This window comes from Mobula birostris, chromosome 4 (assembly GCF_030028105.1).
Source record: "Mobula birostris isolate sMobBir1 chromosome 4, sMobBir1.hap1, whole genome shotgun sequence".
Lineage (NCBI taxonomy): Eukaryota > Metazoa > Chordata > Chondrichthyes > Myliobatiformes > Myliobatidae > Mobula > Mobula birostris.
In genome coordinates, this window is record NC_092373.1 from 8914637 (window position 1) to 8933917 (window position 19281).

Below are 19281 nucleotides of genomic sequence, written 5' to 3' on the forward strand. Positions count from 1 at the left end.
AGCTGGATTAATATTGTTCAAGTAACAAAGTTCAAGTGTATTGCCATGGTCATACCACACCCAGGGTATAAATACAGTGAAAATTAGATTTTTTTCTGCAGCACAGTGCACTACAAACGTAACAAACATACAATAATGTAAACTTAAATTAACGAGTAGTACACGAGGTGACAGGGTAGCTTAGCGGTGAGCAGAGCATTGTAGAGTGCCTGCGGCGGTTCAATCCCTAATGTTGTTTGCACATTCTGCCCGTGACCATGTCGGCTCCTGCAGGTGAGGGTTAGTAAGTTGTGGGCACTGGAATCACGTGGGCTGCCTTGGACTGTATTGGTCATTGATGCAAACGACACATTTCACAGTACATGTGACAAATAAAGCTAATCTATCTACCTGTCTAATCTACGTAACTCGCACGGTTGTAGGTGAGTTATTGCTGTAGGGTAATAACTGTTCTTGAGCCTGTTGCTGTGGGACCAAAGGCTTCTGTGCCTGCTGCCCGATGGTGGCAGTGAGAAGAGATCATGGCCTGGCTGGTGGGGGTACTTGATGATGAGTGCTGCTTTTGTGTAGCAGTGCTTCTTGTGGACGTTCTCAATGGTAAATGAAGACATCGCCTTTTATGGGAGCTTGCTGTGCCCAAGTCTGTCCCACAATGCACTGCAAGGGTCCCGGAAACACCCTGAGGTTGTGGCAGATGCGACAAAATGGCAAGTCTTGGGTTCTATCATTATTCTGTGATCTTGAACACCTATTAAATCTTCTTGACTTTGTTGCCTTAAGGAGGTCAGTACTGTACCAGCTTCTCCACCTCCTTGAGCTGCTGATAATTTTACTGTTGTAGTTCTTGGAACCTAAAAACAGGTTCATTGAGTATTAGGATAAAAATCAACTGGATTATCAGTAAGGCTTCCACTGTGTTGAAGTGGATACATTTTTGGAGTAAGCTTGGCCTTGAGTTAAATCCTTCCATCTTTCTGTCTCATGACATGGTTTGTTCTGGGAATAATTCATTACGTGAGCGTGTGAGTGATAATTGGAGATTTTATGGGAAGGTCTTATCTCAGTCTGTCTATAATTTGACAGTTCCAGTGCTGTCCTCTCCTCCCACCTTCTGCAGATTCTTAGAATATGAATCAGAATCGGGTTTAATTTCACTGGCATATACGAGGGGTAATTGATAAGTTCGTGGCCTAAGGTAGAAGGAGTCAATTTTAGAAGACCTAGTTTTTCAACATAGTCCCCTCCTACATGTACGCACTTAGTCCAGAGTCATGGAGCATACGGATCCCTTCTTTGTAGAAGTGGTCCACAGCCGGGGTGATTGATAAGTTCGTGGCCTAAGGTAGAAGGAGATGAGTTATTAACTTCAAACTTTCTGCATTATCACTCAAAGAGTTGAACTGCACGTGCATGTAATGAAAGTGTCTTGGGCCTCCAGGTGCTGATTGATAAGTTTGTGGCCTAAGGTAGAAGAAGATGAGTTATACAGCTCTCGTTACATGCATGTGCAGTTCAACTCTTTGAGTGAAGATGCAGAAAGTTTGAAGTTAATAACTCATCTCCTTCTACTTTAGGCCATAAATTTATCAATCACCCCTGCTGTGGACCACTCATGGAGGTCCAAGATGCTGACTTCTACAAAGAAGGGATCTGTATGCTCCACGACCACTGGACTAAGTGTGTAAATGTAGGAAAAGTAAATGTGCAGGTTTTCTAAAATTGACTCCTTCTACCTTAGGCCACAAACTTTTCAATCACCCCTTGTATTGTGAGATTTTTTGTTTTGTGGCAGCAGTACTTTGCAATACATAATAATACATTAATTACAATAAGAAATGCTGTTTGTGCGTATACATGTGTATATACACACACGGGATGAAGCAGAGAGAAATAAGCTGTTCCTGAAACATTGAGTGTGTGCCTTCAGGTTCCTGTACCTCCGTATTGATGGTAGCAATGAGAAGAGGGCATATCCTGGGTGATGGGGCCCTTAATGATTGGCATCATCTTTTTGAGGTATCACCTTTTGAAGATCTTCTCGATAATGTGGAGGCTAGTGCCCATAATGGAGTTGGCTGAGTTTACAGCCCTCTGCAAAACTTCTGTAAAAGTTAATTTCTGATGATCCAAAGCACTTCAGTTTGTCCACAGGTCTTGTGCTTACTTACTGCTAAATAATGAATCAATTTTGAATTTCTAGGCTTTTGACAGCATCCTCTGCCAATCCCTCATAGTCGTAGTCATAGTCATACTTTATTGATCCCGGGGGAAATTGGTTTTCGTTACAGTTGTACCATAAATAATTAAATAGTAATAAAACCATAAATAGTTAAATAGTAATATGTAAATTATGCCAGGAAATAAGTCCAGGACCAGCCTATTGGCTCAGGGTGTCTGACCCTCCAAGGGAGGAGTTGTAAAGTTTGATGGCCACAGGCAGGAATGACTTCCTATGATGCTCTGTGCTGCATCTTGGTGCATCTCACCATTTAGAGTCAGTGTTATACGGCTCAGAAGCGGTCCCTTTGGCCTAACTCAGCCATGCCAGCCATGGTGCCCTTCTAAACTTGTCACATGCTCATGTGTTTAATCCCAAACCCTCTAAACCCCCCAAATGTATTTTAAGCAAAATTGATTCTAATTCCCACATTCCCGAAATTCTGACTCCTTGTTTCCAATTGACTGGACTGGAGTCAATGAGGGATGCTCTTCAGCTATGGCAAGGTTTGAATGCCATCACCTCCTACAGAGTTAAATCTTTGAATACAGGGCACAGCCAGATGAGCTCAATGCCTTCTATGCTTGCTCTGATCACCAGAACTGTGAGGAACTGGGAGTGCACCCCCATGTCTTCCAATGATCCTTTGGTCTCAGTATCTGAAGGTGACGTGTGGGCTGCCTTCAAGAGAGTGAATCCAAGGAAAACATCTGATCCGGGCAGAGTGCCTGGCCGAGTACTGAAGAATTGTGCTGACCAACTGGCTGGTGTATTCATGAATATCTTCAACCTCTTGATCCAGCAGTGTGTGGCACCCACCCGCTTCAAATGGGCTTTAATTGTGTGGCTGTCCTGTATTAACTTGTCTAAATGATTATCGCCCAGTGGCACTTCCATCCACAGTGATGAAGTGTTTTGAGAGGCTGTTGTTGAAGCATATCAGCTCCTGTCTGAGTGGCGACTTGGATCTGCTCCAGTTCACCTACTGAAGCAACAGATCCACAGCAGATGCTATCTCGTTGGCTCTTCACACAACCCTGGAACTTCAGAACAGCAAAGATGCATACACCAGGATGCTGTTTACTGATTGAAGCTCAGCATTTAACACCATCATCCCCTCAAAACTAATCAGCAAACTCCAAGACCTGGGCATCAGCACCCTCTTGTGCAATTGGATCCTGGATTTCCTCACTTGTAGACCCCAGTCAGTTTGAACTGGCAAAAATATCTCCTCCACAATCTTCAGCACAGGAGAAGGGCAGGGATGTGTGCTTAGCCCCCTGCTCTGCTTGCTTTACACCGCTGACTGTGTGGTTAAGTACAGCTCTAACACCCCATATAATTTTGCTGATGACACCACTGTTGTGGGCTGTGTCAAAGGGGTTGATGAATCATCACACAGGAGGGAGGTTGGAAACTTGGCTGAGTGGTGTAATAACAACAACCTCTCACTCAGCTTCAATAAGATCAAGGAACTGATTGTAGACTTCAGGAAAGGGAAACCAGAAGAAACCAGAGAATATGAGCCAGTAATATTCGGTGCCACAATCTCAGAGGACCTGTCCTGGACCCATCGTATAACTATAATTGTGAAGAAAGCACAACAATAACTCTACTTCCTCAGGAGTCTGCAGAGATTCAGCATGTCATCGAAAACCTTGGCAAACTTCTATAGATGTGTGGTGGAAGGTGTGCTGAGTGGCTGCATTACGGCCTGGTACGGGAACACCAACAACACCTTTGAGCAGAAAATCTTACAAAATGTATTGGATTTGGCTCAGTACATCACGGGTAAAGCTCTCCCAATCATCGAGCACATCTACATGAATTGTTGCCGTAGAAAAGCAGCATCCATCATCAACAACCCTCACCACCCAGGCCGTGCTCTTTTCTTGCTGCTGCCAACAGGTAGAAGGTACAGGTGCCTCAGGACTCACCAGGTTCAAGAACAGTTACTACCCCTCAGCCATCAGGCTCTTGAACAAAAGGGGTTAGCTACACTCTTTTCAGGACTCTTTTAGCTTGTTCATTCATGCTCGTTATTTATTATCTGCATTTAGACCATAGGACCATAAGACAAAGGAGCAGAAGTCGGCCATTTGGCTCATCGAGTCTGCTCCACCATTTTATCATGAGCTGATCCATTCTCCCATTTAGTCCCACTCCCCCGCCTTCTCACCATAACCTTTGATGCCCTGGCTACTCAGATTCCTACCAATCTCTGCCTTAAATACACCCAATGATTTAGCCTCCACTGCTGCCCGTGGCAACAAATTCCATAGATTCACCACCCTCCGACTAAAAAAATGTCTTCGCATCTCTGTTCTGAATGGGCGCCCTTCAATCCTTAAGTCATGCCCTCTCGTACTAGACTCCCCCATCATGGGAAACAACTTTGCCACATCCACTCTGTCCATGCCTTTCAACATTCGAAATGTTTCTATGAGGTCTCCCCTCATTCTTCTAAACTCCAAGGAATACAGTCCAAGAGTGGACAAACGTTCCTCATACGTTATCCCTCTCATTCCCGGAATCATTCTAGTGAATCTTCTCTGTACCCTCTCCAACATCAGCACATCCTTTCTTAAATAAGGAGACCAAAACTGCCCACAGTACTCCAAGTGAGGTCTCACCAGCGCCTTATAGAGCCTCAACATCACATCCCTGCTCCAATACTCTATTCCTCTAGAAATGAATGCCAACATTGCATTCGCCTTCTTCACCACCGACTCAACCTGGAGGTTAACCTTAAGGACTCCCAAGGACTCCCAAGTCCCGTTGTATCTCAGAACTTTGAATTCTCTCCCCATTTAAATAATAGTCTGCCCGTTTATTTCTTCTGCCAAAGTACATAACCATACACTTTCCAACATTGTATTTCATTTGCCACTTCTTTGCCCATTCTTCCAATCCATCCAAGTCTCTCTGCAGACTCTCTGTTTCCTCAGCACTACCCACCTATCTTCATATCATCAGCAAACTTAGCCACAAAGCCATCTATTCCATAATCCAAATCGTTGATGTACAACGAAAAAAGAAGCGGCCCCAACAAGGACCCCTGTGGAACACCACTGGTAACCGGCAGCCAACCAGAATAGGATCCCTTTATTCCCACTCTCTGTTTCCTGCCAGTCAGCCAATGCTCTATCCACGTATGTAACTTCCCCGTAATTCCATGGGCTCTTATCTTGATAAGTAGCCTCATGTGTGGCACCTTGTCAAAGGCCTTCTGAAAATCCAAATATACAACATCCACTGCATGTCTCTTGTCTAGCCTACTTGTAATTTCCTCAAAAAATTGTAATAGGTTTGTCAGGCAGGATTTTCCTTTAAGGCATCCATGCTGAGTTCTGCCTATCTTGTCATATGCCTCCAGGTACTCTGTAACCTCATCCTTGACGATCAACTCCAAACTATTTGCATAGTTTGTTTACAGTTTACAGATCCTGTTTACAGTTACTGTTCTATAGATTTGCTAAGTATGCCCAGCAGTAAAAGAATCTCAGGGTTGTATGTGGTGACATGAATATGCTCTGATAATAATTTTTACTTTGAACTTTGAACAATTGGAAATCCTGCTCTGGGCCAGCTGGTGGCGCAATGATATCAGCGCCAGACCCGGGAGCGGAGGTTCCTGGGTTCGAAACCAGTCGGGTCCGCTCCCGAGTACGCTTTCCATCCATGCTGGGTTGAGTGTCGAGATCGCAACTCGACCCCGTAAAATAAAGGGAAAAAATGCTGCGAAAATGTCTGTGTGAGGAGTAATGCGCCACACAGTCTCTCTCTCTCTCGCTCCGCGCCTTGTTAAAAGCCATGAAAGTGACATCGTCATGGATGCACACGTACAGACGTGCACACAAGCACATGCACAGACTCGCACGCACACAGGTAGTATATGCCAAAAAAAATTTTTAAAAATGGATATCCTGCTCAATCTCTCAGGCCTTCCTCCACCAACCTCTTAAATTTAAACAATCTTCCTCAAAAGACAATTGTCAGCTCAGCTTTTCTGGACTATGCTCCTGAACTGTGGAATTCAATGCCTAAAACTATAAGGGATGCAGTCTCAGTTGGCACTTTCTAATGCCAGCTCAAAACCTATTTATTGAACCTTGCTTCTAAGTAACATGTTGCACTTTATCCCAGTGTAAAGCACCTTGAACTACATCAGCTATATGAAAAGTGCTCTATAAATAAGTTATTTTTGTTATTATCATTATTATGATTTCCAATGCCCCACTTTTGGTTAGCATGTCAACGGCTGCCTGGGCCCTAATCTCTAGAATATCTCCCTCAAACCATTTCCTGTCCCTCCCACACTTCCTCCTTAAAACATAGAAACATAGAAAATAGGTGCGTGAGTAGGGCATTCGGCCCTTCGAGCCTGCACCGCCATTCACTATGATCGTGGCTGATCATCCAACTCAGAACCCTGTACCTGCCTTCCCTGCATACCCCCTGATCCCTTTAGCCACAAGGGCCATATCTAACTCCCTCTTAAATATAGCCAATGAACTGGCCTCAAAAACCCACCCCCTTCATTTAAGATATTAGGACAAATGATTCTGCAGATGCTGGAAATCCAGAGTAACATACATAAAATGCTGGAGGAACTCAGGAAGTCAGGCAGCATCTTTGGAGGGGAATAAACAGTTGACGTTTCAAGCCAAGAAATTTCATCAGGCAGGACTGGAAAGGAAGCATGTACTTCTTCCTCTGCCTCACCCCCTCCTTCTTACTCTGTCCTCTTCCTGCTTTCTTTCCAGTCCTGGTGAAGGTCACTGTCACACGCATGAGGGGAAGGACGGCACCTGTTAGATACAGAGTGAAGTTCCCTCTGCACTGTTCCTCATGGCCAACCCTGGGTTATACTGCGTCTGAGTTCCTCCAGGTTTTGTGGGTGTTGCTCTTTCATGTGTGATTCTGTGTCTGTTAAAACACTAGTGTGACTCATCTCAAGCTCCGTTGCTATGTTAGAGAGGCTGTATTAAGTGATTTATAAATAAGACTGGTTTTCCTTTCCCGTTGACAGTGGAAACGCTTGAGACACGTCCTGACTGGTGCCATTAGCAGGCTTGCCAAGATAATTCACTTCACGTCTCTCTCCTGAAGTTTGGCCTACGAGCTGTCGTTGTCAACTTTGACGGTTTGCACTTCGGCCTGTAAGTATCTGCTAGTTTCAAACACAGTATCAACCCAGGGTTGACCATGGGGAACATGAGGAATAGTGCAGAGGAAGCTTCACTCTTCATCTAACTAGTGCTTGTCCCTTCCCCTGGTGTGTGTGACAGCACAGGATGGAGGGAGCTCCAATCCAGTACTAACCTCTGCCTAGGGAGTGTGGTATGGGATGGTGCAGATTTAATTGCCGGCCCTGTCCCCTTGGGAGTGGATGATAGAATGGTTTGGAGGGACCTTCAACCTGTCCTATCCTGTGGGTGAGTGTCATGGAATGGTCGGGGGGGGGTGCGGGGGGAGCTTTGCCATATATCTAAATTGTCCCATCCCTTTGTGGGTGGGTGATGGGATACCGTGCTTAGCTTGACAGTGAACCTATTCTGTCCCTGTGGATTCGGGTGACAGGTCAGTGTACAGGGTGCTTTGCTCAAGGTATCCCTCTGGAGGAGTGTGATGGGATGGTGTGGAAGGAGTTTTGCTCAACTTGTCCCTCTGGAGGTTTTTGGTTGGGATGATGGGGAGGAAGGTTTATATCTAACTTGTACTGTCCCTGCCCTGGGAGTGTGTGATGGGACAGTGTAAAGGCAACTTCATTCTGAGTCTAACCTGCGCTCTCTTACCCTGTGTGTGTGTGTGTGTGTGTGTGTGTGATGGAATGGTAAAGACCGTAAGATTATAAGGCATTGAATTTGGCCATTCTGTCCATCGAGTCTGTACCACCATTCCATCATGGCTAATTTATTATCCCTCTCAACCCCATTCTCTTGCCTTCTCTCTATAACCTTGAACAGTCTTACTAATCCAGAAACTATCACCCTCCTCTTTAAATACACCCAATGATTTGGCCTCCACAGCCACTTGCAGTAATGAATTCCACAGCCACTATTTGGGCCTGTGCCCTCTGGTCCTTGACTCACCTACTACAGGAAGCATCCTTTCCACATCCACGCTATCTTTCAATATTTGAAAGGTTTCAGTGAGATCCCCACTCATTCTTCTAAGTTCCAGCGAGTACAGGCCCAGAGCCGTCAAATACTCCCAACATTAAACCCTTTCATTCCCAGAATCAACTTTGTGAACCTCCTCTGGACCCTCTCCAATGCCAGCACATCTTGTCTTATATAATGTGCTCGAAACCACTCACAATATTCTAAATGTGGTCTCAGTACCTTATAAAGAGTGATTCTTGCTCTCTACCTAACCTTTGCTGACCCCGTCCTGGGGAGAATGAGATGGGACCCCAGAGAGGGATCCTCACTCTCTACCTAACCAGTGCTGTCCCTGCCTTGGGAAATTTAATTAAAATTAAGTGGCACCAGCATCTCACTAGTTAGTAGCAAAACACATTTTACCAGATGGGATCAGATCAATCAATTGCTGTTGAAACTGAGCATCAAACAGTTGTTGACAGCAGACAAGAAGTGACCTACTTTTCCACACAGTATCAGCACATAGCAGGGTTACTGATCAGTTGGTTGAACCACTGCCATGGGGCACCGGGGACCCGGTTTGATCTTGACCCCCCTGTGCTGTGTGCGTGGACCTGTTGTGTGATCATGTTGGCTTTCCATCCCGGTTTCCTCCCATGTACCAAAGATGTGCGGGGTCAGTAGTTTAAATGGCTGCTGTAAGTTGTCCCTAGAGTCACAGTCCATAAGACCGTAACACATAGGAGCAGAATTAGGCCATTTGGCCCATCGAGTCTGCTCCAACATTCAATCATGGCTGTTCCTTTGAACCCTTTTTCCCCTCCTTAGTCCTCCAGGGGTTGACAATACTCCAAGTGCAGTCTGACTAGTGTCCTATAAAGGCTCAGAGTAATCTCCTTGCTTTTATATTCTATTCTCCTTGAAATAAATGTCAACATTGCATTTGCCTTCGTTACCACAGACTCAACCTGTGAATTAACCTTCTGGGAGTCTTGCATAAGGACTCCTAAGTCCCTCTGCACCTCTGATGTTTGAACCTTCTCCCCATTTAGATAATAGCCTGCATTATTGTTCCTTTTCCCAAAATATATTACCATGCAATTCCTAAAATTGTATTCCATCTGCTACTTTTTTGCCCATTCTTCTAATTTGTCTAAGTTCTGCTGCAATCGCATTGCTTCCTCAGCACTACCTACCCCTCCACCAATCTTCGTATCATCTACAGACTTTACCACAAGGCCATCAATTCCATGATCTAAATCACTGACAAACATTGTGAAAAGTAGTGGTCCCAATACTGACCCCTGAGGAACACCACTAGTCATTAGCAGCCAACCAGAAAAAGCCTCTTTTATTCCCACACACTGCCTCCTGCCTGTCAGCCATTCCACTATACATGCCAGTATCCTTCCTGTAACATCATAGGATTTTACCTTGTTAATCAGCTTCATGTGTGGCACCTTATTAAATGCCTTCTGAAAATCCAAGTAAATGACATCCACTACCTCTCTTTTCTCCACCCTGCTTGCTACTTTCTCGAAGAATTCTAACAGATTTGTCGGGCAAAAATGTTTCTCTTTACAGAAACATAGTCATAGTCATACTTTATTGATCCCTGGGGAAATTGGTTAACCAAGCTGACTTTGATTTATTTTATCATTAAGCTCCAAGTACTGTACCTCAAAACCTCATCCATAATAATAGACTTAAACACATTCCCAACCACTGACGATAGGCTAACTGGCCTATAATTTCCATTCTTTTGCCTTCTGCCTTCCTCCTTTCTTAAAGAGTGGAGTGATATTTGCAATCTTCCAGTCCTTCAGGACCATGATGGAATCAAGTGAATTCTTGAAAGATCATGACCAATACATCCGTTATCTCTTCAGCAACCTCTCTCAGTACTCTGGGATATAGTCCATCTGGTCTGGGAGACTAATCCACCTTAAGACCATTGAGTTTGCCTGCACTTCCTCCTTTATAATAGCAATGGCACTCACTCCTGCTCCCTGACACTCATAGATGTTTTGCACACTGCTAGTGTCTTCCACTGTAAAGAGTGATGCAAAGTCGTCATTAAGTTCATCTGCCATTTCTTTGCACCCCCCCCCCCCATTACTACCTCACCAGCATCATTTTCTAGTGGTCCAATATCAATTCTGTCATCCCTTTTACTCTTTATATAGCTGAAGAAAAACTTTTTGTATTTTGCTTTATAGTATTGGATAGTTTGTCCTCATATTTCATCTTTTCCCTTCCTATAGCTTTTTAAGTTGCTTTTTGTTGGATTTTAAAAACTTCCCAATCATCCAACATCCCACTCACTTTTGCTACTTTACATGCCCTTTCCTTTGTTTATGCAGTCCTCAACTTCCCTTGTCAGCCACGGTTGCCTAGCCCTGCCTTTTGAGAACTACTTCTTTTGAGGGACATATCTACCCTGCATCTTGTGGACTATTCCCAGAAACTTCAGACACCTCTACTCTGCTGTCATCGGCACCAGTGTTCTCCTCCAATCCTTCTGGGAAAGCTCCTCTCTCTTGCCTCTGTAATTCCCTTTATTCCATTGTGATACTGATACATGTGAGTTATGCTTCTCCCTCTCAAATTGCAGTATGAATTCAATCACGTTATGATCACTGTCTCTTAGTCATAGTCATACTTTATTGATTCCAGGGGGAAATTAGTTTTCGTTACAGTTGCACCATAAATAATAAATAGTAATAGAACCATAAATAGTTAAATAGTAATATGTAAATTATGCCAGTAAATTATGAAATAAATCCAGGACCAGCCTATCGGCTCAGGGTGTCTGACTCTCCAAGGGAGGAGTTGTAAAGTTTGATGGCCACAGGCAGGAATGACTTCCTATGACGCTCTGTGCTGCATCTTGGAGGAATGAGTCTCTGGCTGAATGTACTCCTGTGCTCTTAAGGGTTCTTTGACATTAAACTCCCTAATAAAATCAGATTATTACACAACACCCAATCTAAGATTGCCTTTCTCTGAGTAGGTTCAAGGACAAGCTGCTCTAAAAAGCCATCTCGTAATCATTCAACATATTCCCTCTCTTGCGATTCGACACAAACCTGATTTTCCCAATCCTCTTGCATACTGAAGTCCTCCATTACAATTGTGACATTATCCTTATTACGTGACTCCTGACAGGTGGCTGTGGAATTCAGTTCCAAACTGTGGAACGCCTCGAGCTGTAATAGCATTGTGCTAACCACAACTCTACCTTGATGTCTTTGTAATCATGATGTTTTTCTAAATAAAATTAAAAATACTGTCAGGGATTAGGCTCTTTGGCTCATCTGGTCGATACCGACCAAGGTTCCCATCTAAATCTTTTCTATCCATGGTCATGACCAAGTACCTTTCAATTGTTCTATCAGGACCAACATCTGAGCTATAGGGAAAGGTTGAACAGGTTAGGACTTGATTCTTTAGAGTTCAGAAGATTGAGAGGAGATTTATTAGTGGTATCGAAAAGTATGCGTGGTGTAGGTAGGGTAAATGCAAACAGGCTTTTTCCACTGAGGTTGGATTAGACCACAATTAGAAGTGCAAACACGAGGAAATCTGCAGATGCTGGAAATTCAAGCAACACACACAAAAAATGCTGGTGAACGCAGCAGGCAAGGCAGCACATCTAGGAAGAGGTACAGTCGACGTTTCGGGCCCAGACCCTTCGTCAGGACTAACTGAAAGAAGAGATAGTAAGAGATTTGAATGCTATCTCTTCTTTAAGTTAGTCCTGACGAATCTGTCCGCCAGATTGCTGAACAGCTACGCTCTGTCCGCCAGAGAAAGCAGGATCTCCCAGTGGCCACACATTTTAATTCCACATCTCATTCCCATTCTGACATGTCTATCCACGGCCTCCTCTACTGTAAAGATGAAGCCACACTCAGGTTGGAGGAACAACACCTTATATTCCGTCTGGGTAGCCTCCAACCTGATGGCATGAACATTGACTTCCCTAACTTCCGTTAAGGCCCCACCTCCCCCTCGTACCCCATCTGTTACTTATTTTTATGTACGCATTCTTTCTCTCACTCTCCTTTTTCTCCCTCTGTCCCTCTGAATATACCTCTTGCCCATCCTCTGGGTCCCCCCCCCCCTTGTCTTTCTTCCCGGACCTCCTGTCCCATGATCCTCTCGTATCCCCTTTTGCCTATCACCTGTCCAGCTCTTGGCTCCATCCCTCCCCCTCCTGTCTTCTCCTATCATTTTGGATCTCCCCCTCCCCCTCCAACTTTCAAATCCCTTAATCACTCTTCCTTCAGTTAGTCCTGACGAAGGGTCTCGGCCTGAAACGTCGACCGCACCTGTTCCTACAGATGCTGCCTGGCCTGCTGCGTTCACCAGCAACTTTGATGTGTGTTGCTCAAAATGCTGGAGGAACTCAGCAGGTCAGGCAGCGTCTGTGGAGAGAAATGGGACAGTTGACATTTTGGGTTGAGACCCTTCATCAGGACTGAAAAACAGAGGGGAGATGGCTAGTATAGAAAGTGTGGAGTAAGAGCTGGGAGGTGACGGGTGGATCCAGGTGAGGAGGGATGATAGGCAGATGCAGGAGGGGATAGTGAGAATAGAGGCTGGGAGGTGATGGGTGGATCCAGGTGAGGGGGGATGATAGGCAGATGGAGGAGTGGAAAGTGTTAGATGATGGGGGTTGTGGTTGTAGAACACAGAGCACAGAACAGTACAGCTCAGGAACAGGGCCTTCGCCCCATGGTGTTGAATAGGTGAGGACTTTATTCCCTGGAGTGTAGGAGAATGAGGGGAGATTTGAAAGAGGGGTACAAAATTATGAGGGGTATAGCTAGGGTAAATGCAAGCAGGCTTTTTCCAGTGAGGTTGGGTGAGGCTCGAACTCGAAGTCATAGGTCAAGTGTGAAAGATGAACTGTTTAAGGGAAACATGAAGGGAACACCTTCCCTTCAGAGAGTGGTGAGAATGCGGAACGAGCTGCCATCAGAAGTGGTGGATTCAGGTTTAATATCAACGTTTAAGAGTAAGTTGGATAGGTATATCGATGGGAGGGGTATGGAGGGCTATGGTCCCAGTGTAGGTCGATAGGACGAGGCGGATTAATAGTTCGTCATGGATGAGATGGGTCGAAGTGCCTGCTTCTATGCTGTATGTCAAAGTTGTGCCTAAGTAATTAAACTTGTAATTAAATGTGTAACAGATCCATTTTACCTATCTGTCCCTCAGTTCTCTGTACATCCAAGTGCCTATCTAAGAGCCTTTTGAAATCTTCTCTTGTTCAGTCTAGATGAAGGGTCCTCACTTGAAAATATTAACTGCCCATTTCCTTCCTTGGATCCTGCCTGACTTGCTGAGCTCATCCAGTGGACTGCTGGGTTAGATATTCTGAGAAACTGTTTCCTGAACTTTTCTTCCGTACAGTGTTGGAGCATTTACAGCAGGAAGCCTGTTCTGTGCCTGTGGTCACAGCTCTCTTGCCTTCGGCTTCAACTCTCTTCTGTGTTCTTTAATGAAGTGCTAAGGCTGCTCTTGCTCTGTACCAGGATGCGTCGTGCCCTCTCGATCTTGGTCCTGGGCCTGTTGGTCAGCACTGAAGTCAGGGAGATCCACGGTGAATCTGGTGAGTGAGACCCTGCGATTGGTTGACTTTTTCAGTAGCATCAGAATGCGACCATGCTTGTAGGCAATATGACAGCCAAATCAATGGGGCCATTCAGCCCATCTGGTTTAAGGCAAGCCTATAAATTGGTGTTCAATGAGCTTTCATGCAAATCTCTCCTTTTCATCTGCACTCAGTGGCCACTTTATTAGGTACACCTGTATATCTTCTCGTTAATGCAAATATCTAATCAGCCAATCATGTGGGAACAGCTCAATGCATAAAAGCAAGCAGACATGGTCAAGAGGTTCAATTGTTGTTCAGATCAAACATCAGAATGGGGAAGAAATGTGATCTAAGTGACTTTGACCATGGAATGATTGTTGGTGTCAGACAATATGGTTTGAGTATCTCAGAAACTGCTGATCTTCTGAGATTTTCACGCACAACAGTCTCTAGAGTTTACAGAGAATGCTGCGAGAAAGAGAACAAAATCCAGTGAGCAGCAGTTCTGTGGGCAAAAATATCTTGTTAATGAGAAAGGTCAGAGGAGAATGGCCAGACCGGGTCAAGCTGACAGGAAGGTGACAGTAACTCAAATAACCACACATTACAACAGTGGTGTGCAGCAGAAGATTGCGAACATAACACCTAGTGGCCATTTTATTAGGTACAGGACATATCCTTTTAACACCTCAGTGGGAAGACACCTCTTCAACTCCTCAGACCCTGAAGCCCACTCTTGGAGATGGATATTTTATGAGTCCTTAGAGTGGCAGTTGATCCAAATCTCTGAGTTTGTTCAGTCTTTGAGTATTATCTTTGCATTAGATTAAAGCCAAGATAGTAATTAACCATCCTTGTTACTTTGTGGAACAGTTTCCTTTGTACTTATTGGTTGCATAGTTTAGTCACAGTCATTGAACCCTACAGCATAGAAACAGGCCCTTCAGCCCATCTAGTCTGTGCAAAACTATTAATCAACTGAGTCCTATTGATCTGTTCTTGAACCATAGCCCTTCATAGCACTCCCATCCATGTACCTATCCAAACTTCTCTTAATTGTTGAGATCAAACCCGCACTCCCCACTTCCAGCGACAGCTCGCTCCACACAGTCCCCACCCTCTGAGTGAAATCCCCACTCATGTTCCCCTCAAGCATTTCACCCTTCACCTCTAACCCATGACCTCTAATTCTAGCCCCACCGAATCTCAGTGGAAAAAGTCTGCATGCATTTATCCTATCTGTCCCGCTCATAATTTTGTATACCTCAATGAAATCTCCCCTCATTCTCCTATTCAACTGTTCCTTATAGCTCAGGTCCTCAAGTCCTGGCAACATCCTTCAAAATTTTCCCTGTACTCTTACTGACATCTTTCCAGAAGGCAGGTGACCAGACCTGCGCCAAGTTGTCCTCACCAATGCCTTCCCTACAACTTCAGCATTTTAGTTTTATTTAACGATACAGCACAAAGCAGATCCTTCTGGCCCTCCAAGCTACACCACCCCAGCAACACTCGACAAACCCCATTAACCCTAACCTAATCACGGGACAATTTACAATGACCAATTCACCTACCTGGAACATCTTTGGACTGTGGGAGGAAACCGGAGCACCTGTGGAAAACCAACACATGCAGGCCACTGTGCCAGAAGCACTCTTTACGACCCTGATGGGTTTTTTTTGGATGGTTATTTCTCTCATGCTCTGTGGACATGGGCACGGACATGTTTATTCATGGTTGCTAGCGAATTGCTGGATGGGTACATGGAGTTCGTCCATTAAAATTGTGATTCAACCTTGAAATAGAAAGTCTCACACTGATATGGTGCATTTAACAGCCTTTGGATCTCCCGAATTTAACCTGTCTGTGGCACTTGGAGGCCATGGAGAACTAACCAGCCAATTAGTATCCCCTTTATATGGTACCTAATGTGCTGACTGGCACAGTAAGTGCCTCATTGACACGACCTCACACTGACTCTGAGCTGGTTCTTGCTTCATAGAGACCAGCTGTGTGCTGGAAAAGGCACAACAGCGTCTCTTTCACCTCAGACGGTTGAGGAAGTTTGGTATGGACCCCCAAATCCTAAGAACTTTCACAGGGGCACAACTGAAAGCATCCTGACTGGCGGTATCGCTGCCTGGTATGGGAACTGTACCTCCCTTAATCGCAGAGTGTGGTGTGTACAGCCCAGCGCATCTATAGTTGTGAACTTCCCACGATTCAGGACATTTACAAAGACAAGTGTGTAAAAAGGGCCCAAAGGATCGTTGGGGACCCGAGTCACCCCAACCACAAACTGTTCCAGCTGCTACCATCTGGGAAACAGTACCGCAGCATTAAAGCCAGGACCAACAGGTTCTGGGACAGCTTCTTCCACCAGGCCATCAGACTGATTAACTCACTTTGATTTGAGTGCACTCTATGTTACATTGACTGCTATATTTATTATAAATTATAATAAATTGCTACAATCGCATATTGCACATTTAAACGGCGATGTAACGTAAAGATTTTTACTCATGTATGTGAAGAATATAAGAAATAAAGTCAATTCAATTCAATACGTCATAGAAGCAGGCCCTTCAGCCCATCTAATCTGTGTTGACCAAGATTCCAATTAAGCTAGTCCCATTTGCCCACATTTGGCCCATAGCCCTCTGACAATGTACTTGCCAAATAGAACATAGAATATAGGTTACTGCAGCACAATACAGGCCCTTCGGCCCGTGATGTTATGCTGACCTTTTAGCCACTCGAAGATCAATGTAGCCCTTCCCTCCCACAGAACCCTCCAATTTTTCTATCATTCAATAAATCTCTGAGTTTATTTAATGTCCCTAATGTATCTGCCTCGACTACCACCCGAGGCAGGGTGTTTCTGTCTCTCTCTCTCTCTCACACACACACACACACACACACACACACACACACACACACACACACACACACACACACACTTATGGGGACAGCCCACAAGTGGCACCAATGTAGCACACACACAATATTCAGCCTAACATCACTGAATCAATATACAACAAATAGCAGCAGGAAAGCAGACCACTTTTCTACCAAACCCCCTGCCTCCACCCGCACACAGCCTTGACCTTGGGGTGCTCCAACCTGAGCTCTGACCTCTGGCCCCTTCCGCTATATTTGTCACATTAGACTGTTGGATATCCTGTGGAACAATCTCTTCCTGTCTTCCCGTTCACATTTCATTGTACTTGTTCCCTGGTCTGTGATCTTGAACATCATTTTCAGATTCAGATTTATTTATCACATCACACACACACACACACACACACACACACACACACACTTATGGGGACAGCCCACAAGTGGCACCAATGTAGCACACACACAATATTCAGCCTAACATCACTGAATCAATATACAACAAATAGCAGCAGGAAAGCAGACCACTTTTCTACCAAACCCCCTGCCTCCACCCGCACACAGCCTTGACCTTGGGGTGCTCCAACCTGAGCTCTGACCTCTGGCCCCTTCCGCTATATTTGTCACATTAGACTGTTGGATATCCTGTGGAACAATCTCTTCCTGTCTTCCCGTTCACATTTCATTGTACTTGTTCCCTGGTCTGTGATCTTGAACATCATTTTCAGATTCAGATTTATTTATCACATGACACACACACACACACACACACACACAGGCCTCCAACACCACAGGCCGTCTCTAAGGTCCCAGGCTTCCGATGTCCAGACTTGCCTGCCTTGGGGCTTTCACCTTCAGACTTCAAACTCTGGATTTGCCAACTTCTAGCCTTTGATCTCTGGACTCACCAATCACAGGCCTCCAACCTCTGGGTCTGCTGACTGAAATCGGACCTCCGGTCCTAGGACTGAACTGACATCGGACCTCTGCTCCCAGGACTCACTGATCTCGGGAGTCACCGGCTCTCATTTATCAGGTCAGGGCTTCAGATCTTGGTCTTCGGAGATCACTGCCTTCCAACCTCGGTGCAATCTGACCTCCGCTCCTTCTCCTTGCCTCATTACAGTGTTGGATGTCCTGCGGAAGGATGCCCACATTGTTCAGCTGAACAACACAGAACAAAACAACATCGTAAATGACAAAGCAACAACAGCAAAACAAGCCCCTTTCCTCCTTGCACACGCACAGTCCTACAGTGCATTGTAGATTCACAGACTCTGGACCTTCAATATCCCCAGCATCCTCACAGAGATTTGCAAACTTGGGGCTTCAGCCATCAGGCCTCAACTTCTAGACCTTCAGTTGGCCTTTGCGCTTTGATCTGGACTTCTGTGGGACCTTCAGGCTTTGATCTTTGGTATTAAGCCAGGACTCATCGATGACAACGAATGAGGTCCCTCAATGAGGACCCCAATTCCAGGCCTTGAGTTTCGGACACACCGGTGTGAGGACCCCAAACATTCTCACAGGTCTGCAGGCCTGACATCCGACTACGCCCTCTTCTAAGGTGGAATGGAGACTCAGACTCTGGCTTGTCCTCTAATTCCCTCACATCCCTGTCCCTAAACCCTAACCTGGCTTCTAACTCCCATTTCTGCCCCAAAACAATCCTTAAGAACCTAAAAAAACTAACAGACAGCTAAGTCTGAGCCACCACCTCAGTGGAGGGAGACCATAGCTCAGCACCATCTTGACTGGAATACAAATCATTTTAATTATTCCAGTGCTTGGAAATATTGCGAATGATCAGAGATGGCAAACACAGAGGAATCTGATTGTAATATTAACTAATTTTCTAATTAACCTAATAAAGTGGCCACCGTGTATATGAAGTGCCTCAGACTACTTAAATTCCAAGCATTGCTTTAAACATTGTACAAACCGTAAAGTAGGACACAGTATAAATGCTCTTGGTTGGAGTGGCACAGTTGTACATACAAAGCAATGTTGCTTGGACAATAAAATTCAAATCAGTTTGTAGTCAACTTGTCCAGGTGTGTGAAGAGTTCCTGTGGTTTACTCTGCAGTTTTGTTGTTGGTTTTATATACAAGGCAAGAGAAATGCACCACAAGATAGATAATGTCCAGTGTTATCTGTGGCTGTGTTGCTTCTGAGCGACCAGATCAGCAGCTTCTACCATGGCTTCAGTCTTCTTACTGTAATAATCAGAATCAGGTTTAATATCACCGGCATATGTCATAAAAGTTATTGTTTTGCGGCTGCAGTGCGGTGCAATACACAAAAAACTGTAAAATAAGAAATATATGTAATTAAATTAGAGAAAAAAGAGAACAAAGATATGTACCTGTCTTCATTGTCTGTTTGTGTGGGCACGTGGCCAAGTGGTTAAGGCATTGGACTAGCTACCTGAAGGTCGTGAGTTCGAGCCCCA

At 44.9% G+C, this 19281-nt stretch overlaps 1 protein-coding gene across 6 annotated transcripts in view; it reads left to right on the plus strand.

Annotated features, from left to right (window-relative positions):
- Nucleotides 1–19281, plus strand: part of LOC140196152 (interleukin-1 receptor accessory protein-like) — an 88296-nt gene that overhangs the window by 8570 nt on the left and 60445 nt on the right. For 5 of the 6 annotated variants that reach the window (XM_072254891.1, XM_072254892.1, XM_072254890.1 and 2 more), the window contains 2 exons: nt 7251–7380; nt 13869–13945. In XM_072254891.1, the coding sequence (XP_072110992.1) occupies nt 13870–13945 (76 nt within the window). In that variant the 5' untranslated portion in view covers nt 7251–7380; nt 13869. Of the gene's footprint in view, nt 1–7091; nt 7115–7250; nt 7381–13868; nt 13946–19281 lie in introns of those variants that run through there. The other variant, XM_072254893.1, reaches the window with a different exon arrangement.